Raw genomic sequence first — 26,156 nt, 5'->3', positions numbered from 1 at the left:
AAGGTCTCCTGAGCATTTGGCACCAGAACCCAAAAGGTGTCCTGGCCAGAAGGACCCACACAGCCCAGACGGCACCTGCCCGAGCAGGGACTTTTGTATGGGAGAGGTACCACTGTTAGCAGCAGGCTAAGGGGCAAGGCTACAGTCTTCCTAGGCACCTAAGAGGGCTTTAATACCAAGAAATTCCTTTTCCCCAGACTTAAAACAACCTACCTGCCTCCAAACAGCTGCATTCCCAGCAGGGCAAAGACTACAATGAAGAGGAAGAGGAGGAAGAGCAGGCTGATAATAGACTTCATGGAGCTCATCAGCGAGACCACCAAATTCCTCAGGGATGCCCAGTACCTAGAAAACAGAGACAGTGCTGGAGCACTTGCAGTGACGCTAACAGGAGAGCAGGAGCGACTAGATCTGGGCTGCAGCCACAGTCTGAGATGAAGGGTGACAGGCACAGACGGTTGGTACATACTTGGTTATTTTAAATATTCGCAGGAGACGAAGGGCTCGTAGGACGCTGATCCCAAAAGAGGTTCCTGGCCTGAAGATAGCCCAAACCACTTCGAAGATGCTTCCCACTGTGACCTGACAAGCAGACACAGCCATGAGTCAAAGACAGGCTCAGAACAGGCTGTTGCAGGGAACCTTCACGTGCCTGAAGACACGGCACCCACCACCCTGCCCAAGACCTGGTGTCTCAGTCTGGCACAGGCAGGCTGTCCTGGCAGAAAGGGTTCCCCTGCCCACTGCGAGGGCCATCCTGTTCTTCTCCCCCTTGGTGCTTTGCGCTGCAGACACCTGCCAAACGTCTCCCCCCACCCAGCATCTCTGGGGCCTCTTACCCCACAGTCGAAGCAGTTGAAAGAAGAATGGAAATAAAGGCGTGGCCCCATCCCGTACATCTTTAAGGACATCTCCAGGAGGAATAGCCCAAGAAACAGGAACTCTGCATAGTCTGAAAGAGAAAACCCAAACACGCTACCCTTGGGGCACCGAGCTGCGCAGAGCATCCTGCACGCACCCACCGGTGACCCATATAGCACACCACAGAGATGGGATAAGTCGAGGACCACGCTGCTTCCCCAAGCTCTCAGGGTTTGGGATGAGGGAAGATTGTCTGTGAGGAGCTAAATTGTATATAGCAGAGCATCAACCCCACAGGTTAATCTTTCAGGGTAGGTGCACCAGCGTCCCAGGGGTTTGAGAAGACCAGAGATGGACGGCATAGAGCAGAGCAGCTCTTTAGCATTATATGACAGTGGTTGAGGCATCTGCAAAGACGTTAACCACACAACACTGTAGGGGAATGTTAGCAACCTGGATTTAAATCATTGCACGGCTGGAACTTGGCCAGGGTAACCGAGCCGAACAGCTAAGAGCCGGTGAAAAGCTTCTCCAGCTATTTCATGAATATTAGCAGGCAAGAGTCTGGCTCTTCACCTTGTCCAAAAGATGCTTCTCACCATGACCAGCTGCCGTATCACACCGTAGCATGCTGGGATCCCTGCAGGCCTGAGCATGCTAATGTAGATTTGGGCAGACCCGGTGCTTGATAGGGACGTTTTCAAGGTGAGTAAGAACAATATAGCTGAGAAAGCAGCACTGTCCCTACTGCAGCAGCTCAGGAGTAACGCACGGCTGCCATGAGGTTGACCATGCTGCTCTGCAGTTAGCACCAAGCTACAATAGACATGGGTGTACTGCCTCTGAGACCTGACCTTGTACCATGGCCCACGGTGAGCTGGGGGATGCTCCAGTAACTGGTTTCAAGTTTGGGATCTCCATGCCATGCTCTGCACCAAAACTTTAACCAGGGGGTTCTCCCATGACCAGCCCTGTCCCTACAAACTCATGCCTTTCCAGCAATTGCTTGTGGGCATTCAAAGATGGATCTCCAGCAAGCTTTCCATCACCAATGTTCACAATTTTAGGTTAAACCCAACTGAGACCTGCAGTCTGTTTCTCTCTCTCGATAAACACATTGGACCTAAAGGGCATGAGGCCAGTAAAACTCCTCCATGTTTGCTCACAGGGCTGAGACAGTCATCAGTGGCCACGGGGCCAAGGACAAAGCGGAATTAAATGGCTGTACATGGCCCTTTGTTATCAACAGTGAACGTAGTTCAGGTTATTCCCCACCCAGCTCCATACCAGCATGACTCTGGTGGGATTCATCCCCACATGCCCTGGGGCAAGGAGCGAGAGCATGCTGCAACCTCTGGCCCCTGGAGATAAGAAGGTTGCAGGAGGTTTTGCCTGCCCATGCAGTGCTCTCACACCTACACAATGCCCAGGGACTCACAGAGGAAGTGGGTGAGCCAGGCTGGCTGGTTGTGATGGACGATGGCCACGCAGGCAGTGTTGAGAGCCACCAGGCTCAAGACGATCCAGTAGAAGACCTGGGATTTCACCATGTGACGAACGGAGATGCGCAGGAGTCGCTCCTTGTGCCTTAAGTAGGAGGCACCGTCCACTCTGGCACCTTTGAGGCCAGAGTGACTCAAGGGGTTACCTAAGGGAAAAGAGGGGGGAGAAGGAGTTGGGTGCTCCAGTCAAGGTGAGAGGAGGAGTTGGGTGCTCCAGCCTTCCCTGCAACATGAGACAGGACAGATGGCTCACAGACACTGATCTTATGGGACACGACTTATCCAGACAGTTTTTATGTGGCACAGGAGGCAGCAGGTGGTTTGTCCCCTTTGCTGCCAAACTAGCAGAGATAGCTCATCTGCGACAGTCACCCTGTGATAGGTGGGACCCTGGCAACTCAATAAGCTGGCAGAGGTTTTGGGGGAGCAAGCTCCAAACTGCACTGACCCAAGGTTGGATGAAGAGGTCTTCTTTGCGCCAGCCTCCGCTCGCCTACGGAGGCGATATCGACACAGTGCTCGTCACTCGAGTCACGGTTCATGGTGTCCGTCCGGTTCCTTTTGATGGTGGCTCGCCTGAGCACTGGGAAGGGAAGAGGAATGGGTGTTGGAGCCATGGTGGCCCAACTCTGCCAGTAGCCAGCTCATTGGACCAGGACCAGTACTTAGCTAACTCAGGTCTGGTAACAGGACGGAGATAGCCAGGTGACCCTAGCCCAGAGCTATCTCTTGTGTGGGACCAGACATCTCCTGGCCTCCACGTTCTCTTGGGGGTTATGCTGTCAATCCACCTCCCCACACCCCTCTCTTGGGCTGCAGACACCACCGGGGCATCCCCAGGCCTCCCATCACAGCTAGAGGGTTTCAACCTCCAGCTACAGGCAGGCAGAAGGAAGGGCAGGCAGATTTTGAGGCAGCACATTGCCTGTCTTACCTTCTAAGGCTGAGGTCCCAGCATTTTTGTTCTCTTCAGCCAGCATGACTTCCTCTACGCAAAACACACAGTTCAGCATCAGGAGACAAGACACCGTTGGCTGAACACATCATACCTCACTGTCTTGTACCTAAGCACTTTGCCCAGCCTAGAGGTGGTTGCTCTAGGTTGCAAACTCTTGTCAAGTATTGGTTAAGTGTCCAAAAGCAAATTCTGGAGGGTGGCAAGTGGCAGCTACCACACATCGCACCAGAAAGAAAAATTACTTGTAATCAACCCTTCTTCCTCCGCTGTAATTAGCCCCACTAAAGAAGCTGAACATCATAGACAGGTCCGGGGCTCAACATCTCAACCCAGGACCAAAGCTGAGGTCTGGGGCTCAGGGCTCATTTCAAGATACCTGTCCTTTTTCAAGTCTGAACGTTAGATGAAAGTGTAAATCTTCCCTTCCCGGAGCTGAATGCACTGACCTGATCCCCACAAGGGGCAAGCAACGACACGGGCTGTGGCAGTTTGGGGACCAGCACCCACGGGCTGTCTCCCCTGTCTGGGTGTCAGCAGGAAGCCTGGAAACCTCCACCACCCCCAGCCCTTGCCCAGGTCCAGGAGCCCTGAGGTAGGAACCAGTGAGCACATCCCCTCCAGACTGCTCCAGGAGCAGGTTTAGCTGGAAAACCACTGTCACCGTTCGCTACTCTATCTTCCCACTGCCCACCACTGCAGAGGACTCCTGCAAACATCAAGAGAAAGGAAACCATCGCAGAGCAAAGCTCACAGCCATGATGCTCACAGCCTTCCCTGGAGATGTAATATGCCTCATGTTCAAAGTATGACAGTTCCGTGCCACAGAATGTGAGGTTTCATCAGCTGTTGGCGAAGTCCTTGTTTGCAGCCTGGCCGGACCATCACACCATCTGGAGCCAAGCTCACCCATGCACCCAATGCCACCATGTGAGCACCTATGCAACTTCGGGGTTGCACTGGACGATGCTCAGGGATCCCTTCCCATCCCCACCATTCTGCATGACCAACAGCCTGCGGTGCCCGCCGTTCCCCCGGGAGCCCCCCCCGGCCCGCCAGCCTTTACCTGCTTTGTCTATCCAGGCCCGGTAGCCATTGAGCTCCCGCTCGATCTGCTGCTGGCGCCGCAGCTTCATGAAGGCTCGGCGGTTCTCCACTCGCTCACGTTCTTTGGCAAACTCCCTGGGGAAGGGCAGAGCGGGGCGGTGAGAGCGTGGCTGGGGGGGGGCGCAGGGCTGGAGCACCACGGGGCTGGGAGGGGAGGCAGGGACCAAGGGTGAGCACAAGCCAAGGACTGCTGGTGCACGTTGGGGAGATGCATGGCCATCCCCAGCCAAAGCATGGCCAGGGGATGGGTGAACGATCAGGGAGGAGGAGAGGCTTCTTTACAGGAGGAAAGGCATAGATGCACGTGAGCAAACCCCCTGCTCGGTCGCTCAGCCCTGCGTACCCCAGCTGGGAGCCACTGCCGTTCGGGGAGGATGCTCCCAGCGCCACCAACTCCAGAACCAGCTCAGCTTCTGTGTGTCCCTTCAGGGAATAAAAACTGGGCACCATGGGGAGGCAGCAAGGGGATGGAGGAGGTCAGGTCCTGTCCCCCGCCTTTACCTCCTCCTCTGAATCCTTTTTCTTCCCAGCCTCTCCTTGGAGTATTTTCCCAGGACTTGAGACATCCCTGTTGTCCTTCTCTGGACTTCAGTGTCTCAGGCAAACTGTCCAGGTGTGATGACCAGTCCAGAGAAGGACAACAGCTTGGTGCAGCTCTGCAGTGGGCAGGAGTGCAGGCAGCACCGCACGGGCTCTGTGCAGGCAAGGGCATGTCAAACGTTGAGCAACACTGGCCAGAGCTAACACTGTGCCCACTGCTCACACAGCCTCTAACACACGTGGTGCACAGATGTACTAGCATCCACGTGCTCACGTGCACCCCTAAGCACACACGTAAACACACTCCTTAGTACATAAGACGTGATTTCACCTATAGCCCAGCCCAGAGCTGTGCAAAGACACCCATACGCAGCTAGGGCTATATACACCTTCTCATATGCAGTTAAAACACAAGACCATGCTGATAAGCATGGTCTGCTTTCTGGTTTACACACACCTATGGCCATACACAGAAGATCCACGCAGGTTTTTCACCCACCCTGTACAAAGAACAACCCGAAGCCCTAACCACATATGCAAAGGCCATCACACACAAACAGAGAAATGGAAATATTTGTCAGGAAACACAGGGGTGGCAAGGTAGGCAATCTCCCACCCACACCATAGGTTATATGTGAGACGACACAGCCAGAGCTGCTTCTAGGAGGACCTACGGCCTGTGCTTGCACACACCGTGTACCTGGGGCATCTCAACCCGCATGTTATACCTCTGTTGATGATGATATTTGCACACAGGGAGCATCCCTCACACCAGACACCCCCCCAAGCACACCCTTCGTTCCTTGCAACATCAGGGGGATGCAATCTGCTGGCCGCAGCTCCCCGTCCCGTCCCCGAGCCCCAGCGGCCGCAGAGCCCCAGCTGCACAGAGGAACACAGCCCGTGCCCTCAGCCCCCTCCCGGTCCCAGGGTGCTCCGAGGGAAGCGTGATTGCGAAGAACAAATGGCACCGTTCTCTCTGCAAGACAAACGTCTCTCTCCCTGGAGACTAGCAGCAATCTCCAGCCTCAAAAAAAAAAATATTCAAAAGAACTGAAAGAATTGGCCTGTCTGCTGCAGAGAGAGTTCAAGTGCATTACCCCAGCTGAGCTATTACACCCTTAATGCTGTGTGGGCTTTCGCGTGTGTGTGTGTGTGTATGTGTGCGCATGTTTGTGTGAAAAGCCCTGAATGTTCCCTGCATCTCTTGTTTAAGATCCTCAAACAATTCAAGCATTTTTAATTCCACGCCAGGAAGGTGAAGTTTCCTGCCGCTCTGGCATTAAGCACCAAATGACTCTCCCCCTCCATCGCTGGCTTTCAGACTGAAATGAGACTTTCTTCCTAGGGCAGGGAAGGGGGAGAGAACAAAAGGCAAGAAAGAGAAAAGCAGCCTAAGTGGAGGGAAGGAGGGCGGGAGGAGACGGGGGAGAAGGAAGGACCTCCCACAGCCAACAGCAAAATGCACTCTCAGTTTGGGGCATGCCATGCCAAAACCCCTCCTTGCTCTAGCTGGAGGAAAGGCAGGACCATTTTGGCTGCGCCATCACCCCTCACTGGCCTTTGTTAGCAAATTTGGGATGTCAAGAAATGAGAAGATGCTGTTTACAGCCAGAGTTAGTGGGGACATTGCCTCTCTCCCTCTGGTTTGGTCCACTGGTCCTCCCATGTGCTGAACCTCTGCCCCACAGGCCATAACCCCCTACCAGCCAGCACCTTGGCAGAACTTTTGCCAGCCAGACCCTGCAGACATATTCTGCAACCGGGAGCACCTGGAAAGCTTCCCCTGATTTACACCAGCTGGGAACCTGGCCCCTCTCTGCTGCCTCCTCCTTGCCCATCCCTCTGTCTTCCAGTTCCTCCTCTGCTGAGGCTAGCATCTCCTTTTGCTGCATGGCGAGAGAAGCCATCATCATGCGTCCACAATGAAACCCAGCCAGAAGGACTAGCTGAGCCTCAAATCACCTTTTCCCAGAGAAGGGAATGGGAGCATCTTTTCCAGTGCCCCCCTCATCAAGCAACATTTCCCCCTACCCAACCGTTTGCTCACGGAGCCCTAATTTACAAGAAGCTGGTGCCACACGCATCCAGGGACAAGGCCAGTGCAGCTGCAGCAGTGTCTCCGAGGGAGACACTTCCCACACGCTTGATCCCTAATGGAGCTTAATTGCTTTTGTCCATTAGAAGGGCTTTTGTCCATTAGAAGGAGGAAGGGGTGGCGGGGGGGGGGAAGTTAAGCTCAACTTAATGAATTATTACATTTCAGAGAGACACGTTACTGAGCAGGGCAGCAGCGGGGGCTGGTGACATCTGAGAGTGGGTAGGCGATGCTGACAGATCAAGGATTGCTCAGAGCCAATTTGCAGCAGCGGGTAGAGATAATACTGTATGTGAGTGAGAACAGGGCCAGCAATGGTGACTGACAGCCGCTTGGGAAGGCTCCAAGTCACAGGCAGGGCGGCATCGCATCGCCGAGAGAGCTGGGCGCCTGCCTCCCATTGAAGGTCTCTGCTCCCCGGCATGTTTCGGTTACATCGCCAGGGATGGCCCAATTTTGCCTTGCAAAGAGCCCAGGGCTGTGCTGCCCCATGGGGTCCCCGCGAGGGGGCTCAGAGGACCCCAGCAGATAGCACGGTCCCCACCGGCAACACTTCTGCTGCCCATCTAGGTCTCCTGGCCCCAAATCCTGATGCCTCCAGCATGAAAACATCCACCCACAACAGCCGAGCTCCACTCGTGCCGACCCTGTGTCATTGCAGCCCTTCTCCGTCTGGCCTTGTAAAGCCAAAGGCACGTAGCAAGCGATGGAGGCGAGTGCTGAAGGTCATGGTGGGAGCTGGGGAGCAGTGTGCCATCTGTCCTCCTGCACGCAAGGGCACCATCCATCCGCACGCCGTGCCCAGCCTGCCAGGGCGATTGAGGCACAGATGGTTCGCTCCTCCTCTGCCTGCAAATTCTCCTCTACAGCCTTGGCATTCCCCTCACGTGGCCTGAGAGCGTCTCTGCTCCCGGCAGGAGACCTTGGGGGACACCACCGCGCTCGGCCACCTTCCTCCCCAGGCCCCCACGCACTCGCTTGCACCAGGGCAGCGATGCTTTTACTACACCGTTGCGCTCTGCTCAAAGGACTGGAGAGCCCAGGTCTGGTTTTAATGGGAGAACCCCCCATGTGGAAGCATCCAGCTTGAAAATGGACCCCCTTTTTTAAAAGAAAAAAAGAAAAAAAAAGAAAAAAGGAAAAGAAAAAAACAAAAACCAAGCAAGCAGAAAAAAAAACCAAAAAAAACCCTAACCACAAGAAAATCAACAACCAAAAGCCAGTTAAGAAAAAAAAAATATCACAGATACTGTAACCCATTTTTCTCCTTTTTGGAGCTTCTTCAAGTCCAGAGCAGGTATATAGCGCTGGCCACATCAATATTGTGGCTTCCGTGGTTTGAAACAACAAGCCAACCATCTTCAAACCCATCAATTCATCACCTTTTGCCACCGTTAAAGACGCCTCCAACAAGCCAGTTACCAAATGGGTCTTAAAACTATACGAGGCAGCAGAAAGGATGGGGTGGAAAGAGGAGAAATATTGGATTACACGCTAAGGATGAGGCAGCAGTACCACGCTGCTGTGAAAAAAACCATATATAATGGGATGTATAACAAGGAACACCATCTGTAAGACATCAGGTAATACTGCTGCTCTCCTCAGCACTCGCAAGGTCTCAGCTCATGGTTCCGCTTCAGGTTTGAGCACCACAATTTGAGGAAAAACCGCCTTCGACTCCAGGAGGGTGTCAGAGAAGGTTATGGGAGAGAACTGACAACAGACGGTTTGGAAAACACGGATGAGACAGTTGCAAACCAGGGGGATCAGATGGTATTTACCCAAGAGGTGTAAAGGAGCTAAAGTAAGAGTGTTGAACTAACTGTGCAGTCTATAACCTGGTGCTTCAACTTAAACAGACAGTGGCAAGCAGGCACAGCAGAACTAGCATTGCGGACCGGGATTATTGCACTGAACCGACAGCAAAGGCTAGAGCAGGGTGTCCAAAAGGTACAAAAACCTCTGCAGGGGGAAGATTCACTTCATAGGTCTGCTATGAAGGAGGCAACAAGTTTTTTGGAGAAGGGTAATTGCTTCATTTAAGTTCACCTGAATTGCCATAAGTAGTCAGAGAAGATTCAAGGTCAGGTTGGATGGGGCTCTGAGCAACCTCATCTAGTTGAAGATGTCCCTGCTCATTGCACAGGGGTTGGACTAGATGACCTTTAAAGGTCCCTTCCAACCCAAACTATTCTGTGATTCTAAGATTCCTTAATGAAGCTGGACTGTCTCAAGAAAGTCTTCCCACGAAGCACTAACTGGTGAAAAGAAAGAATAAAAAAAAAGGAGAACAGAAACATCCTCTTTCTTGTATTCCCTTTTAGTGGTGGTCATGAGCTTTTGATTATCCCTGTGTACTTTGGTGAGAGTTACGTGTTCACCACGTTGTGACAAAGCTGCAGCAAGAATCGGAGCATACAGCTGACGATGCTAAAGAGAGCACATTTATAGAGCGCTGGCAGACACACGAGTTGGGGAATGAAAAGCTGACAAGCTGTTGGTGACATCGAATGGTAAAACGGGAAGGAGCTGGGAGATACCAGCCCTGAGATTACCCATTACATCACTGTCCCACTTAAGAAGGGGCAGATGCTGATGGTTACCTTCTACCTTGGAGAAAGCTTGTGATTGTCTACCTGGATTTCTCCAAGGCTTTTGATACGGTTTCCCACAGCCTCCTCCTAGAGAAAGTGATGCATTACGGTCTAGACAAGTGGTCTGTGCGGTGGGTGGGGAACTGGCTGACGGGCTGCACCCAGAGCGTGGTGGTAAACAGCTCCTTTTCAAACTGGCAACCTGTCACAAGTGGGGTCCCCCAGGGATTGATATTGGGCCCGATGCTGTTTAATATCTTCATAAGCGATCTGGATGATGGGATCAAGTGTACTCTGATGAAATTTGCTGATGATACCAAACTGAGTGGGGAAGTGGACACTTCGGAAGGGAGAGCCACCCAGCAGGAAGACCTGGATAGGCTGGAAGAGTGGACCTTATGAAGTTCAATAAGGACAAGCGTAAGGTCTCGCACCTGGGAAAACATAAGCCAGGACTGCAGCACAGGCTGGGGTCTACCTGGCTGGGGAGCAGCTCTGTGGAAAGCGACTTGGGGGTCCTGGCAGACAACAAGCTAAGTATGAGCAAACAGTGCGCTGCTGCAGCGAAGAAAGCCAACAGGATGCTGGGTTGCATCAACAAGGGCATCACCAGCAGAGATAAAGAAGTCATTACCCCACTCTACTTAGTGCTTGTCAGGCCATACCTGGAATACTGTGTTCAGTTTTGGTCCCCGCTATAAAAAAAAGCTGTGGACAGGCTGGAGAGGGTCCAGAGAAGGGCCACAAAGATGATCAAAGGCCCAGGAAGCCTGCCATATGAGGAAAGGCTGAGAGAACTGGGTTTGTTCATCCTTGAGAAAAGTAGGCTTAGGGAAGACCTTATCACCATGTTCCAGTATTTAAAGGGTGGCTACAAAGAAGATGGAGACTCCCTTTTTACAAGGAGTCACATGAAGAAGACGAGGGGTAATGGGTACAAGTTACTCCTGGGAAAATTCCAACTGGACACAAGAGGAAAATTTTTCACAATGAGAACAATCAGCCATTGGAATAATCTCCCATGAAAGCAGTGGATTCCCAAACATTGGACACTTTTAAGATCCATCTGGACAGGGTGTGGGGCCATCTTGTCTAGACCATGCTTTTGCCAAGAAAGGTTGGACCAGATGATCCTTGAGGTCCCTTCCAACCTGGTATTCTATGATTCTGCAATTGATTTAAATCAGATTTTATTATAGGTATTCACTGATGTCTGTCACTTCTACCAGGTCCCAAAGGGGCTTGTATTAGACAGGATTGATACCAAGCAGCACAAACAATTCAGAAGGACCTCATCATGCCAGTTTGTGTTGACACCCCACGCTAAGAGGAGAAGTGAACAAAAATAGAGGCAGAAGGGACAGGCAATGACAACATGAAGACACAGGGAAAAGGCAGCCCAAATGGGAAACCATCTCCACAAGCAGGGAGAGGACAGAAGGGGTCCAGATGAGGAGCCACCAGAAGCAAAGTCAAGACTCCCAGCACTAAAGAGCTCCTTTTATAAGCTGGTCCCTCAAAGAGGTATGGGACATCGTGGCTGCACGTAGGGTCCAAAGCAGCAGGGACAGGGTCACCATTGGCCAGCTGTGTTATGGGATCTCTCAGGTCCAGGCTTTGGGCAGCTTTGAAGATGAAGATCAAGAATTCAAATAATTGGTATTTGATGGAGAGCCAGAGCAGCAATGGAGACACTGAAATGACTCAAAGCAGCGAGAAACACAAGAGAACTCAGACTTTGCACCTGCTGATGGGGAACACAGCCCACTGAACAGCAAGGACTTTAAATACTTCCCCTCTTCTCTCCAGTAATCCCCGTTTCTTGTCTACAATTAGCTTCAGTCAACAGGCTCTCATTCATCCAAGAGCAGGTTCACCCGTTGCTTGGGAACATGGCTGGGCATCAGCTGTACTTTGTTGCAAAGCCTGTCCCTCACCAGTGGATCCCTGCAGAGATGCAGGTGTCCAGTCCAGCCTCTGCATTTCAGGGTGGGATCAGCCCCTCCCCACACATTTCATGCATGCTCTCCAAGAATAAGAAGTACTGCATGGCCAAAGTGAGAAAAGCACGCGTGGATGCTTGCTTTTTGTTCAGCTCAACAGGTTTTCCACAACACTTGGGTTGGGCTCAGAGCAGCCAACAGTTTGGAGAGCTCAATTGTTATGACGTAGAGAAAAATAAATGACAAAGAGGACAAATATCACCGGGAGAAGGGAGCCACCGACATTCCAGTTGTAGAGTCTCAGTTTCAACATTTTTGCAAGGGTAACAACGCTGAGGTTTGCATCTCTGTCCCCATCGCTCAGAGAAGTCTGTTGTTTGCAATGTTGCACCAAAGGCAGCAATAGCATGGTCAACCCATGCCACAAGAAAGCTACAGAAAGGTGGCGGAGGGTCTGGTAGCCCCAGCAGCAAGAAGTGGAGATGGAAGCTCTGGATTTTATTTCGCTCTTATCAGGCAGGGCTGCTATGAGCAGTGCAGCTTCACTGCTTCAAGAGCCCCGGGCTTTGTTCGCAATCACTCCCACTGGCTCATGCAGCGCTGGGAAAATGTCACTCCTCCCCTTCCCTCCTATGCTCCAGTTTTCATCCTCTGTAAGCAGAGAACAGTTTTATAGCCCCCCTTTGCAAGTGACAGCGATCTGTAGATGAAAGGTACACGGCCAGTACTGCAGGTGAGTTACAGCATGGGGGAAAAAAAAAAAAATCACCGATTTTCAACATTTCATCACGTTAACTTCCCAGGAACTTCCAAGCACTCTAATTGACGCCTTCAACACACAAATACAATGAATTCAGAACCAACCATCAAGTGTGAAACCCACAATGCAACTGCTAGATATGTCACTCTGCCACTGCAAAACAAACAAACAGCCGCCTACAACGTACAGAGAACTGATAACGCTACGTGATTCATTTGGGGCATCCTGTCTACTTCACCCAACAGGAGTGTCCAGCACCCCCTTGCAAGGATGGAGTTGGTCGTGGAGGAACTGGGCTTCTCCAAAGCCATCCACCAAGTCAAAGACCTGCAGCCATGGCCACACGATTGCTGTCATTAACCAGGATGAGAGAAATTACAACGATCTGGAACAAACAACTCCAAAAGCAATCTGTAAGCAAGAACTATCTGCCGAGTGCTTTGTAGAGAGGACCAAAAATGAGCCTTTTCACCCACAGTCCTCAGACAACGGGCAGTCCACAGAGCAGATTTGCAAGGAGGCACGAACAAGAGCAAATTGGAAGCAGTTGAGACATGCTGGCAAATAATTTGCAAAGAGAAATAAAAGGGGAAAGTCACCGAGTCGTCTCTTTGTTGTGGATTTTTTTTTTTTTTTATCCTGTCCGGCTGGCTATAAGAGGAGTCGTTATTCCCTGTAACACCGGGGGATACAGCACACCAGACAGGCGCATCTCTTGTCAGGCAGCTTGTTTGCAAAGGGCTTGGAAGCCCTCCGCAGAAAGGTGGTACAGCAGAGCAAGGCAGAGATGCACTCATTGAATATGGATGCCCACCTGGCTGCTGAATATAGATGAAGATCTCAAAGGCTCCTTTACTTCGCTCATGTTCAAATACCACGTCGATGACACAAGAGCTTCCCCAGAACAAAGGGACAAGCGCGGCCATTTCTCACCAAACGTGGCCTTGACCAACGTGCATCCCATGATGGTGCTGGGGGACCTGGCAGGAGGCATCACAGCCCCCCTCCCCATTGCACCCACACCTCCATTCAAAAGCAGCTCCAGCTAGTGAATCCCCAAACATGCAACGGGCGCAGCCATTTTACATCTCATCCGAGCCACTCCCTGAGAAGCTACAACCATTAAAGAAAAAAAAAAAAAACAAACCACAAAACAATGATGCTTCCAAGCTTTCACACTTCCAATATAATATTTCTCAGGCACGTTTGTCAGCATCTTGCTACCCTTCACGATCTCTCCACAAGCCTTCCTGCATTGTGGCGATGTGTCTCCCTGCTTTCCCCTCCACAAACCGCCTACCTCCAAGACATTAATCCTCTTCCGAGTGTTTTTGGCTTCAAACCACCTGATCCAGCTCGAACGCACGGGGCCCGGGTTTTGCGTAGAGCCAGCAAAAACACTCTGCCTCCATTGAAAATGTACACTTGTTCCTTCAACACCCTTATTATTAATTGCCATAAAACTTAATTTTATTCATCGTTTGTTACGCCTCAAAATTGGATGGGAAAAAAAATTCAAATTAAGCGAAGTGAAAAGATTTCAGAGATGGTACAGAAGGCTCCTGAAGGAGCTGAAGAAAACTCTCCGGAGACTGGGAACGCAGCGCTAACCCAACCTGAAAGAAAGAAGATCTTAAGACAAAGAAATCTTGCCAAATTGATCCTTTAATTATAACATTAGTCGTTTCTTTCAAAGGCTTAGTGCAAGAGCTGGGGGTGGGGGGCAGAAAAGACTTAAAGGGAGAAAAGACTTAACATCACCAGGATGAGTGGAAGCAATTAGGAGGATTTAAATGACTCTCTTGTTTGGTACAAGGCAGATGGATTTCATTTTTCCTGCCATTGTGCTCAACTTCTTGCTCTCCCAGGAGCTTCCAGAGGTCTTCTCCTTGGCAGACCCAAGGACCCAGCCTTCCCAGGTTGGGCAGCATCCCCTTCCACTCTGCACCCACTCAGCTCTTGCTGCGGGCCACAAATACCAGTGATTACAGCAGCTCTGTCACCCTGGAAAGGGGCTGGAAGTACGAGACTGGATAGGGGAAAGGAGTCTACCAGCCCTCAACAGGAGGACAGATGCTGCAGTGAACGGAGGAGGGTGATTGCAAACCAGACTTTCTCTGCAGGGGCTGGGGAAAGGGAGATGGAAAAGAGTTAAAACACAGCCAGTCTGGTATCGGAAACTCCGCATGAGTCCTCAACGTTATACCTCCAAGCATAGCTTACTTTTTATCTTCACTCTTTCATCTTCTTGCTCCCAGCGACAAGCTAGACATATGGCTATCTTCTTGCCAGGAGGGGCAAAGCAGATAGGACCTCTGTAGTGGCTAGGACAAGACCAGTGGTGTGCTGTGGTCATTACTGGGATGGCATTACTGCCACTGCAGCCCCACGCGTGCCACAGGCAGCAGGGATGGGGCAGCATGGCTCTCACAGGGTCTCTGCTGCTCTGGAAATGCAGCCTGAACACACAGATCCAAATTATTTTACATGAGAAACAGCTCAGAAAAAAACCAAAAAAACAAAAAACAAAACCAAAAACCGATATTTCACAGAGAAGGGAGAGCAGACCTTTGCCAATCTCCGGCACAGGGCACGTGCAACTTTTGCAACCCCCTGACTCAAAGCCAGCCGACCGCAGGGCACTGCCCGCAGCGGGCCATCAGCCACAGGGCAGGAGGAGGTCCCGTCCACCCCTCCTACTCCTCCTGCAGCCTGCCATTCTCTCTCTGCACTACAGCGGTTCTCCCTGGGAAGAGGTGCAGAGCTGCAGGTGCACCCTGCCCCACCGCAGCAGGGTGCTGGATGACACCAACCTCCGGCCACAGGACGGCAGCAAGCAACGCTTGATATGAGTCTCAGCATCTTCCCGAGCTCCCAAATCCACTGGCTGCCACGTGGCAGAAAACAGGGCATTTCAGCTGATGCTCCATCCTCGCTCGCTCCCACTGACTCTCTTCTGCCAGGATTATTTCGGTAGCTTGTGTAGCTTTAAAAGCTGAGCAGTCACATCTCCCTGGGCTTCATACCTGCTCTCAAAGAACAGGGCCAATTTTTTTTTTTTTCTTTCCTGCTTTCGGTTAGAATTAATTGATCCGTAATTGCACCCATAGAGGGGGAAAGTTAATAGACACAATAATAAATGCCAAAGCCCCAGAAGAACTGGCTCTCCAAGCCCCTGCCTGGAGCGACTCCATCTCCTCTTAATAGCGTTGCACGCAATTCCAGTGCATGTGTGCGTGTTAATATTTAGAGAGAAAAAATCGAGGAGCCTCGGCACGATGGAAATAATTTCTTTTCCTCTCCCACATACTTTGTGCTTAGGAGCAGATGGATCCAGGCTGTTTACATCACGGAGGTCATGCCTCAGCTTAACAGTTGGGGAACTGACTGTTGGGAGAGATGCGCATCGCAACCAGAAGATTGCTAAATCTGGGCTCCAGCAAACTTCTGATGGTGGCACGTTAAACATACAAATGTCCTCCTGCAGCCTCTTCGCATTCAGGACCTGCCTCGGGCGTTTGATTGTTTCCCCAAAGAAAACCACTGCCGAGATGAAGCGAGGGCAGAAAGGCAGCTCTGCGGCAGCTCATGAGTGTGAACTTTGAGAAGAAGGCTGGAAATCCTGAGCAGACCTCATTATTCACTGGTGCAGATGGTGCAGTTTGTAAGCAAGGTGGGTCCAGGTTTCTACAAGCAGGCTACCAGGGCTCGTCGCTCACCGCTGCACCCCAAGTTAACAGAGTGACTGTGATTTCAGCTAGCCGGGCACAGCTGCCTGTGTTTCCCCAAAGCAGTGCTGTAACACCAGGCAAAGGTTTTCTTCATGCAGAGGTGTTTCCATGGAGCTTATCCCCAAAGTGACCTTCTCCTCCCAGCTCAGCCCAGCCGTGGGGCGTGCAGGGGTAAACCAGCCAGGCCCTGCCAGCTCATCCAGCTCAGAGGCTGGGGGATGGAAAGGTCACCCTTCCCCTCCCACAGCAGAGCCAAGTGCTCTCTTCCAGCACAAGAGGATTGTGAGAAGTGTTAAAAACAATAAAAACTAAGCAGGCCGAGTGAGGAACAAAGCCCTTCTTATTGCACTCAAGGATGTGCATCGTTTGCGTGCAGAAGTACCTTCTCCTGCCTCGCGTTGCACCCCTCCACGGGTCCGGCAGCAGCTTTGGCAAGAGGATGCTTCACCATCACCGAGGTACTGCATCCACCAAGCCACAGAGGAAGTCTGTGGCCGTGGCCAGGCAGGAGGGCAGGCACGGTGGCCTTGCCATCGGGTGGCAGAGCCCAGCTTGCTGCCTCCGCTCACCTCTCTCAGCCCTCCAGGGAGCTGAGCAGCCACGCTTTTCCCTAGGTATCTGGCACACCACAAGAGCATCTCCATTGCCAATTAGGCCACCCACCCACTTGCATCCTTCCCCAATACAAACCCTATTAGCGATAAACAAACAGTCGAAATGCCAGCCGGCGCCTGGAAAGAGCCCTAGACAACTGCATCCAATTCGGCGGGCGCAGGAACAGCTGCCTCGTGCAATCCCGGCACAGGCAAGCACCGAGCATGGACCAGGGCATGGGCTGGGCATCCCACCAGCCACCCCGTGGTCCTCCTGCCAGTGGCTGGCTTGCAGGCCAGAGCAGTGCTACCCTGCTGCGTCCCCAGGCTGCTCCCAGCATCACACCAGCACCAAAAGCCTCTGTGTCCACACAACACACTACGTTGGCATGATTCAACACTGCAATAAGGGGCTTTGCCAGCTGCCTAGCCCCAAGCTTCCTAACTTTCCTTCTCTGGGCTTTTGTAGGAAAGCTCCTGCTTGGCACTGACACCCAGCCGGACTTTGCTCAAATCCTCAAGCTGGATGTGGCATAAGAAATGCAAAAGCCACCCAACACTGCTTGGACATCTTCATCCTCCGTAAGAGCTCCCTCCCTGCAAGGCAGTGTGAAGCCCTTCCTGCAGCCTGTCCCTAGAGCCCCCGGACTCAGTCAGGCCCCAGACTGAGAGCTGGCGAAATTCAACCCACCAACAGACCCCGAAGCCCAGCCTGCTGCTCCAGAAGCACTCCTGAAACCACGACCATCACACCTGAACTCAGGGGGACACTTAGGACAGTGACAGAGATGACCAGGGCCAGTCTCCACGTTGATCTCTGCATCTAAGGGTTTTCCAGCTGTCCAGACCAGTGCTACGGTGGCTTTTTTTTTTTTTTTTTGCCATGATGGGCAATTAGGAAAAAAATGACCTGGTCCTGGGCACGGAGTCCCCGCTGTCACCTGCAGCAAGGGCAGAGGAGCCCACATCCCCCTCCCAGTGCAGGAGAGGGCATGCTCTCCCCATGCACCAACCCCTGCCAGTGGTTGAGGATGTGCTGATGCAACCACAGTTCATTGTCATGGAGACAAGAAGCCTTTTTCTCTCCAAACCCAGCTTAATGGCTTGGATTAAAACCTCCTTTCCCCTGGGAAAAGCAGAACAGGGACAGTTGTGTTGTCCCTACATCCCTGGCTTGTCCACGTGCACCCCAGGCACCCCTACCCTCACCAGTATGCATCCCCAACTGGCGCCGGGCACATCCTCCTGGCCACAGCCTGCACAGCATAGACGTGCCCTGCATCACTCCCATGCATGCCGCCCACCCATCCCAACCCACGCCCACCACACTCCATCAGCCAGCAAACGCGCACCCCACTACAAGCACAGCCCAGACTCAAACACAGTTCCATAAGGCCCCCCGCATGTCTCTCCCCTCCAGCCAGGTCCCAAGATGCCAGAAGATCGACACTGACCATTTCTCGCAGGTGACCAAAACCACAAGCTCTTCAGCAAGGCAAAAAAACAAGAAAGCGTCTTCAAGGCTGCCCCTTTCCCAGCTCCCTGGGGAGCAAAGGAGCTAAGCAGAGCCAGGGAGCAATCCCTTGCTGTGGGGCAGGCAGGCATGAAGGGGATGGGGGGAATCAGCTACTGGGGTCCTGGGGGGGGCACGGCAGTACCAGGGGCCAACCTCAGGGCTCAGAGACATGCGACAGGCATGGTCCAGAGGGGAAGGATGGCATCTCGCTTACCCCGACAGCACTCCCAGGACAAGGTTGAGGACAAAGAAGGATCCAATGATGATGAGGGGGATGAAGTACAGCCAGTTCCAGGTGGCTCCTAAGGCATCATTGGTCTGGAGGGGAAAGAAAAAACACGTGTGATGTTATCTTCAACACCAGCACCCAGGGCAGAGGGAGGGTGCATTAGCTTCAGCATGGTGGCGATTCTCCCTCCAGGGTGACCACACCAGGCTCCTCGGGGTGATGTGGCCATGTCTGCTGAGCCTTGATGGGCACCGGGTGCTGCCTGTGCAGGCATGCCTGCAGGGGAGCTCCCAACCGGTGGTGCCCTGATTGCCCCTCGGCATCCTGCCCCAGCCACACTCTCATCCACGATCTCCAGCCCTCATCAGGCAGGACCGCTCTTCCTTTGCCTCCTCCTACCATCCCTGCAGGGATGATGCAGGGGCTGTAAGACAGTGGTATAGTCGGAGGTGCAGGGCCCTGCAGCCCGAGATCAGGGTGCTGAGGGCATGGGGGCCACTCTGAGCGTGCCTCCCCCAGCAGCTTGATTCGGTGCTCCACTGAGCATCCCACTAAGACAAGGCAAAGCAGCCCCGCAGTAGTGGTGCCTGCCGAGCACAGCACAGGTTAAGAGGGAAAGATTTATAAGGCGCCTTAGGGCCAGGGAAGCTGGCGGCTAAAGAAGAGGCAGCCGATGCTTGTCCTTCCATGCACAGCGGGAAAGGGGCCGGTGCACACAAGCCCCATACCTTCAAATGGGTGTTTTGCTGACGGCATCATCGCTAATACCTTGCAGACACCCTTCCGCCCCATGTGCGTTACCCCAACCCCAAGGAGCTGAGAGCGGAGCTCTAACCACAGGGCAAAGCCCGACAGCTAAAGGGGCTGCTGGCAAGCCCTGCTCAATACCTCCAGACATTTATTCACTGAGGCTTTTAATAAAGCAGTGCCCCTCTGTACCTCGCGGCCGCTCTCCAGGCCCCATTTGTCCTCCGGTGTCAGGCACGGCGCACATGACGCCGGGCTGGAGGGTGATGCGGCAGAACGTGACTGTCTGGGGGAGGTGGTATCAATCTTGTTGCAATGAAAGACTCTTTCTCTTTTCTCTCTCTTCCCCCCTCTCCCCGTGCTAATTAAGCCCTCATCTTCGTCTGAGTCATTGGCACCACGTCTCCCAGTCGGCCAGTGCAGGAGCCGAGACGAGGCTCTGCAAGGGGAGAAGCACATCTCTGAGGGGGAGAGAAAGCCACCGCACTGGAGTCTTCCTCCAGTGACCGAGGCGCCAGCGGGAACCTCAGTCGGGTGTCCCCACCACCCTGACACCGAGCCCAAGGCAGGAGGGTGACACCAGCACATCCCGCTGCAGGCACCGACCACAGGACCAGGAGGGGGATGCCGTGGGCAGAGACCCCAGTGCCGAGGAGCGCCTGGCACACAGCAGCAATAAGGACTTCAAGGTTGGGGAAATCATCTGGAAAGACTCACTGCCCTCCTCCTTCAGCACTGGGGAAACCACGCACATCTTCTCAAGGTCCTGCACCTTTCAAGAGCCCCAGTCCACCACCAGCCCCTTTTCTCAGGGCCGTGGGAGAAGTGAGTGCAGGGAGGTGGGAAATGATGCATGGGAATCCCATACAGCCAACACTCATCACCGCCCTCCAGAGACACCCACGCCACTGTGCTCTGCTCTAACAGCAGCATTTGCCATGGCATTAGTCTTCAAGGCATCGTGCACCCCTCAGCCCAAGCTTGGCTGGGCTTCAGCTCCCCACCAAGATGCCATTGGGTACCTGCCACCCGTGTCAGGATCGCTCGCCTTTGAAACTGGCTCCTGCCCAAAAACCACGGGCCTTCCCCAAGGTCCTTGGCACAGGGGATGCAAAACAGATGAGATCCTTTCCTACAGGTGAATAAGACATCTTCCCCCAGGGCTGGGCCATCACCACCCCTCCTTTGGCCGCCTTCTCTCCAGCAATGCTCAGCAGGAGATGGAGTGGGAGACGGGGATGAGATGATGGAGCAGAGGGCAATTTCCCCGGGGTTATCAGCCAGCAATACCAGCAGCAGCGTCCAGACCACCTCTTCCTGCAGTGTTTTGTGGACACGGCCAAAGCTGGTGGCACTGGGAACTTGCAGCTGGGAAACTTAGGCAGGGGCTTGGTAGCACCCCATGGGTAGCACCGATGGGATGGTCTGTCTGCGATCCTGACCTCTATGTGCATTTGGGCACCCAGCTCCCATGGGGGTGGAGATAAAAGGGATTAGACAAATTTTAGGGTTTTTTGGGGTTACATGTCCAGCACCGTTAGCAGCCAGCAGCTCCAGGAGGGGCACGGCTGAGGCAGGGGAGGGGATGGGGAGCTGTGGCCACAAACCCTATGTACCCAAGGACACACCACTGGCCAGAGTGAGCTCAGGGATGGTCCCAGCCACCCAGGATGATGCCAGCAGCCGCAGGAACAGTCCTGCTCTGAGCAGCCACACAGGTCCCTTGGCCAGTGGCAGCTTTGCTGCAACCCCCCAGCTCCAAGATAAAATTTTCCAGGGCACATCCCAATGCTCCCTACAAAACCAGGAGCTAGTGATGCTCAGCCAGGCTGCGGTGGCTTCAGCCCGTCAGTTGGTACCTGCTTGGCCACTCCGATGGCCAAAATTTGCCCTTTTATTCCCCAAGGAGCTGGAAGACTTGCTCCAGTACCTTTGCAGCACCCAGGCTGCAGAGGTCCCAGCCAGCGGGGACAAGGGAAACACGAGGGACTTGGCATTTCACAGGCTCTGCATCTTCCACTGCTTCTCTAGCTCATGGCGGAGAGCGTGACCACGAAGCATCCAGTGCAGCAGGACATCAGCACACAGAACAGTTGCTGAGTCCAGACCCCCTCACGTCACACAATCTCCCCCAGATTTTGTCAACTCTACCTTAAAAACTCACTATTCCCACTGGAAGACTCCTCAAGCAGATGCTCTAATGGCTGCTTTAATGTTCAGCCTAAATTCATTTGTGGTCATTCTATATACCACTCAGTTCTGTTGCCAGCATTGGCCTTTGGCTGAAATAGCTCTTCGCCTTCCTGTTTCCCATCCTGATGTATTTATAGATAGCAATCATGGCCATCCCCAGTCTCTGCTTTGCTAGCCAAAGCAAGGTTCCTCCAGTCCTCTCTTGCATGACTGACTCTCCCTCCCTATTTTATCTAGTAGCCCCTTCCCTGCTCCAGTCCAGGCTCCGTTCATCTTCCCTGGACACAGGACATGCAAGTGAGCAATTCTGATGGCTCCCGCTCCATCCCTGCATGATGCTACCGAGACTTTGCCATCCTGCCTGCAAACCTCCCTCCTCCTTCAGCGCACCGCTGGCCTGCGGTCACCCTGCGGCCACTCGCTCATCCCCTCCTCCTCCACACTGCTGCTTCCCAATCAGCAAGACCTGGGCTTCTAGGAGATATCTTCGCTGTTCCTCAACAAGCACATGGCTTTCCATTTCTCACTGCATCCCACATCTCTTTCTCCAGCCCTCAAACTCCTCCAGCCCGGGGTGGCAGCCTTCGTCCCCCCAGCTCCGGGAAGCCAGCCGGCACTGGAAGCAGGAAAGCCCGTGATTCATCCCCGAGGAGCCCCACCGGTCGCCACCAGCCACTACGTCCCCTCAACACCACCCAGCGCCATCCCGACGCTGCTCCCTTCCCTGCCAGCCTCACAGAGCTCCTCTTCTCCTTCCCCTCTTCTCCGCTTCGTTAACACTTTCCCATAGCAAAAGCTTTACTACAAAGAGCAGCTCTACACATTTCCAGGTCTCCGATGCCAGGTTAGCCCAGAATGACCTACCTTTGGCAAGCCCATGATTCATTTTCCTCTTTTGCCTTCCAAATCTGTTCCAAAATGGCATGCGATCGAGGTCAGGCTTACAGTCCTATTCCTGCCTGCCTTACTTTTTTTCCCCTCCTCCCCCTGCTTTTAAATATAGGCATCGCATTCGCTATTCCCTAGTCAGATGGTGCCTCCCCCAACTCGATGGAGTTGTTAAAAATACTTGTTACCAGACCTGCCATTTCATGTGCCAGCTCCCTCCAAGCACAGTGGGGGGGAAGCCATCCTGAGCACGGGGCTGATGGGCGCGATGGTCTCAGCACTTGGCTTCCACATTGGCTGCGGTTGTGGCCGTGTCCTTGTTCCCACTATCCAGCCCTTTGTTGCCTCTGTCTTTGTGTTGACCAAAAGCCAGGGTGAAATATCCATCCGTGCCCAAATCTCCCCAGCTGTCGCTTCACCGTGCCTTGCTTCCGTCTGCAGAGGTGGGGAACTGCGCACCACCCCTTTGAGCATCCTTCGTGAGGTCTGTGTCAACAGGACTTTTGGTGGCTCCCATAGCACTTCCCAACTTCTTTTGCACCAAGACGTAGTTGTCTTGACCGAGCAGCCCCTTTCCCATCCGTTTGGGGCATCATTTGTTCTTAATATCCCTCCGTAGGCAGTGGTTCATCACCTTGGTCCACTGTGCCTTCCCATAGGTTTTTCCCCTTTGTTGAAGGTACCAGGAGGTCACCATGTGCAGAAGTCAGGGTAGACACAGAGAGTTTAATCCCCAAATTACACAAATGCTGTAACTCCTTTAACGAAGAAATTCCTGGCTCCTGCCCCTGGCTCCCTGTGCAGCAGACCAGGTCCCATCGCTCACCCAAACCCTTTGGGAAACGGAGGAGCCACCTGATCTTTGCTGCTTCTTCCCTTCCCTTTGAGACAACCACCTTTTCATTATGCACCCCACCAGCCTAAACCACCACCACCCAAACTCTCCCATGGCCACCAAACCGAGAAATACGTTTGCTACTGCCTCCGTGCATACCCGAGACACCAACACAACCAACATGAGCTTGTCAGTGAAGACTAAAGAGCCACAGCTTCCCCAAGGGACTATGCACCCAAGGGTGCTTCTCATGCCAAGGCATCAGTGGAGGCTCCCAGCCGGAGCTGAACCACCACACTCACATCTCGAACATGACCCGTCCTGCTGCCAGCAAAGCCTCCTAGCCTATAAATGACACTAGCAAGGCGTGGGAGCAGGACCCTCATGGGGTAATGGAGCTGGCACGGCGGGTCCCCACCTGGCAAAGGAGCTCCCACCAGCTCCTGCTTCTCAACCCCTGACACAGGGTTATTCTTTCGGCAGCTTTTGTGTTGTTTGGTTTTTGGTTTTGTGGTGTTTTTTTTTTTTTCTTTCCCCAAAGGGCGGGAAAAGGCACAGGGAGCTGCAAAAGCAGGTCTCACTTGGGGGGCCAGAAATCTAAAGAAATCTAAATATATACCCGAGTCTAATGCAAAGCACAAGCTCGCAGCCCACACGTACCCTCCCTCGGGCTGCGCTTGCATGGGAAACTTTAGGATTTCTTTGCTATGGGGAAGGGCGGGGAAGAAAAAAAAAAAAAAAAACCCCAAACCCACAAATTCAGTCTCTCCTACCTAAAAATAAACAGAGAGCATATTCTGCCTGTACAGGGTGCCTTTAACGGCCACTCACTGCCCACCAGCTCGGGGAGGGGGACCGGGGACCAAGGCGGTGGGCACCCAACTCATTTGGGGAGCAGCAGGACATGGGGAGCCACTGGACTTCATTCACACAGCGATCCACCCTCGTTGATTCTCCAGTGTCTAGCAACAGGGCTGGGCTCCCACTTCAGGCTTTCCCTGGAGAAGAGGGGAGCTTTCTACCCCTTCCCAGCAGGAGATGTGTCCTGGAGACCTCCACGTCCAGCTTGGCCAACATCAACGGCACACACTGATTGCCCCGTAAGCAGTCAGGTCCCCTCTCAAAATCCATCTGCATTAGGAGAGAGCTTCTCTGGTTTCTGTTTGAATCCGGACCAAAACAGCACATAATTAGATTGGGGTAACATACGTTCATTACTGTAACCAACTGGCTGTGACGTGCTCGGGGATACAGCAGCACTGCGCTACGGGGGGGCAGGGGAAATCCACGGGACCTCCAGCAGCATGGGTGGCCCCATCCTGCTCTCACTGCGGTCCTCTGCCAGGGATCTCCCACCCCACACAGAGCTCCCACGGGGACCCATGGCTTCGCCTGCATTGCAGGCAGGCTTTAACGGGCAGGAACGGGGTGACCAAACCATCCCAACTGCCGTGGCTGGGCAGGAGAGGTCTGTCTGTCCCCTCTAGCTCTAATCCTAGCAAGGGGGTTTGGGAATGATGGAGAAAGCCAGGATGTCAGGAAGCTTTGCCCTGGGCTCTGTGCCTGTCTTCCCCAGCACTTCCCAGTGGCTTGCTGCCCGGCGTGGAAGCAGAGCAGACCTGCCGGGACAGTGGGTGCAAAACCACCACAGCTTCCATGATTTGTAAGCCAAATCCTTGGCTCAGCAACTCCTGATGGTCTTTGCCTGGTGGTGATGCCCACCGTGCCCCTGCCATGGCTGATGGCCATCCCCCCCAGCATCACCTCCACAGTCCCCAACCTGCTCCTCCCTGCAGCACACCGCAGCTGCATCCAGCTGACAAACACACACGCAGGCCAGCAGGAACAGCCTCAAAATCTCCATACCCCAGCAAAAAAAAAAAAAAAAAAAAAAAAAAAAAAGGGGGGGTGTTTAAAAAAAAAAAAAACCAACAAACAGAACAACCTTACAGCAGATTCCCTGGCCTAACCAGTTCCCTCAAGACCTTGACACCCGCTGCTGCTCTCCCCAGCGCAGTAACAGACCTCTTTCTTCCCTTTAATAGCGGTAATTTGATCTCCTGCATGCAGGGCCATGCTTCACTCCCCGCCAGCCCTGCCTGGCATCCATCAGCGACCCCGGCGCTGGACAACATCTGAATGAAAATGCTTTGCTTTCCCAAATCAGGTTAATGAGGAAATTGGTACATTTCCTTTGCAGGGCCAGGGCTGGCCTGCGGCGGGACGCATCCTGCCACGGCCGCGTCTCGGGGGTCTGCAGGCAGGGTGGGCACCTCCTGCCCGATATGCCCTGCCTGCAGCGCTGCCTTTCGCTGGCCCCAGAGTGCTCTGGGGTGCCGGAGGCAGGCAGCAGGCAGGAGTCCCTGCAGAAGGGTGCACGAAGCTCAGCAAAGCCCAAAGCACGTGGGCATGCTTGTGTCTGTGTGTGTGTACAGGGAAGGGGAAGGAGCGGGGAGACAGGAAAAAAGCCAATATATTTCATTTTTCTGTTTTCTAAATGGAATGCAAAAAATGCATTGCTAGAAGCATTACTAAAAATCAAGTGTTTTCAAAACATTTGAAATAGGCGTGGAGACCAATTTTTGTTGTGTTCTCCTTCGATCCACCGAGAAATTGCACCCAGATGCCCCAACATCAATCCACAGACCCTGTACCCACACGTGCCGCCTCCTCCTCCTCTCCCCCCAGCCATCCCTTGCTGTGACCCCTCGGCTGCCCCCACCTCTGCACCCGAACCCCCAACTTCCCCTTGCCCGGGCTCCTCCTGCGCCTTCCCCAGCCCTAGGTGAGGGCACCCCGCTAACTGCCCCGCAGGCAGGATGAACTTTTCCTGATGGAGTATTTGCAAGGTGCTGCAGCCTTCGTTAGACCCAGCGCTTGGCTAAGGCAGCGCCAGTGTTCCCAGCACAGATCCTCAGCATCGGGCTCGGACACGTGCCAGCGCTGCTGCCTCTCCGGCTGGACCCGGAGCCTGCATGCTACAGCGGGCCATGGTTTTCATGGGATCAGCTTTGGGGTTGTTTTTCAGTGGGGCTTGGTGATTGCCAGGGTGGATCCCTGCTTT

At 53.3% G+C, this 26,156-nt stretch overlaps 1 protein-coding gene across 1 annotated transcript in view; it reads right to left on the bottom strand.

Moving 5' to 3' along the window:
- The window catches only part of CACNA1E (calcium voltage-gated channel subunit alpha1 E), a 160,419-nt gene that overhangs the window by 41,841 nt on the left and 92,422 nt on the right, over positions 1-26,156 (bottom strand). The window contains exons 10-17 of the mRNA XM_050900963.1: positions 18,415-18,518; positions 4,385-4,500; positions 3,298-3,351; positions 2,857-2,946; positions 2,300-2,509; positions 840-952; positions 470-582; positions 214-345 (exon numbers count right to left, since the gene is read on the bottom strand). Coding sequence (XP_050756920.1) covers positions 214-345; positions 470-582; positions 840-952; positions 2,300-2,509; positions 2,857-2,946; positions 3,298-3,351; positions 4,385-4,500; positions 18,415-18,518 — 932 coding nt within the window. The remainder of the gene's footprint in view (positions 1-213; positions 346-469; positions 583-839; positions 953-2,299; positions 2,510-2,856; positions 2,947-3,297; positions 3,352-4,384; positions 4,501-18,414; positions 18,519-26,156) is intronic.

The sequence above is a fragment of the Gymnogyps californianus genome, chromosome 8 (assembly GCF_018139145.2).
Source record: "Gymnogyps californianus isolate 813 chromosome 8, ASM1813914v2, whole genome shotgun sequence".
Classification (NCBI taxonomy): Eukaryota; Metazoa; Chordata; class Aves; order Accipitriformes; family Cathartidae; genus Gymnogyps; species Gymnogyps californianus.
Note: the sequence above shows the minus strand (reverse complement) of the source record. Positions and strands in the feature narration are given on the sequence as shown.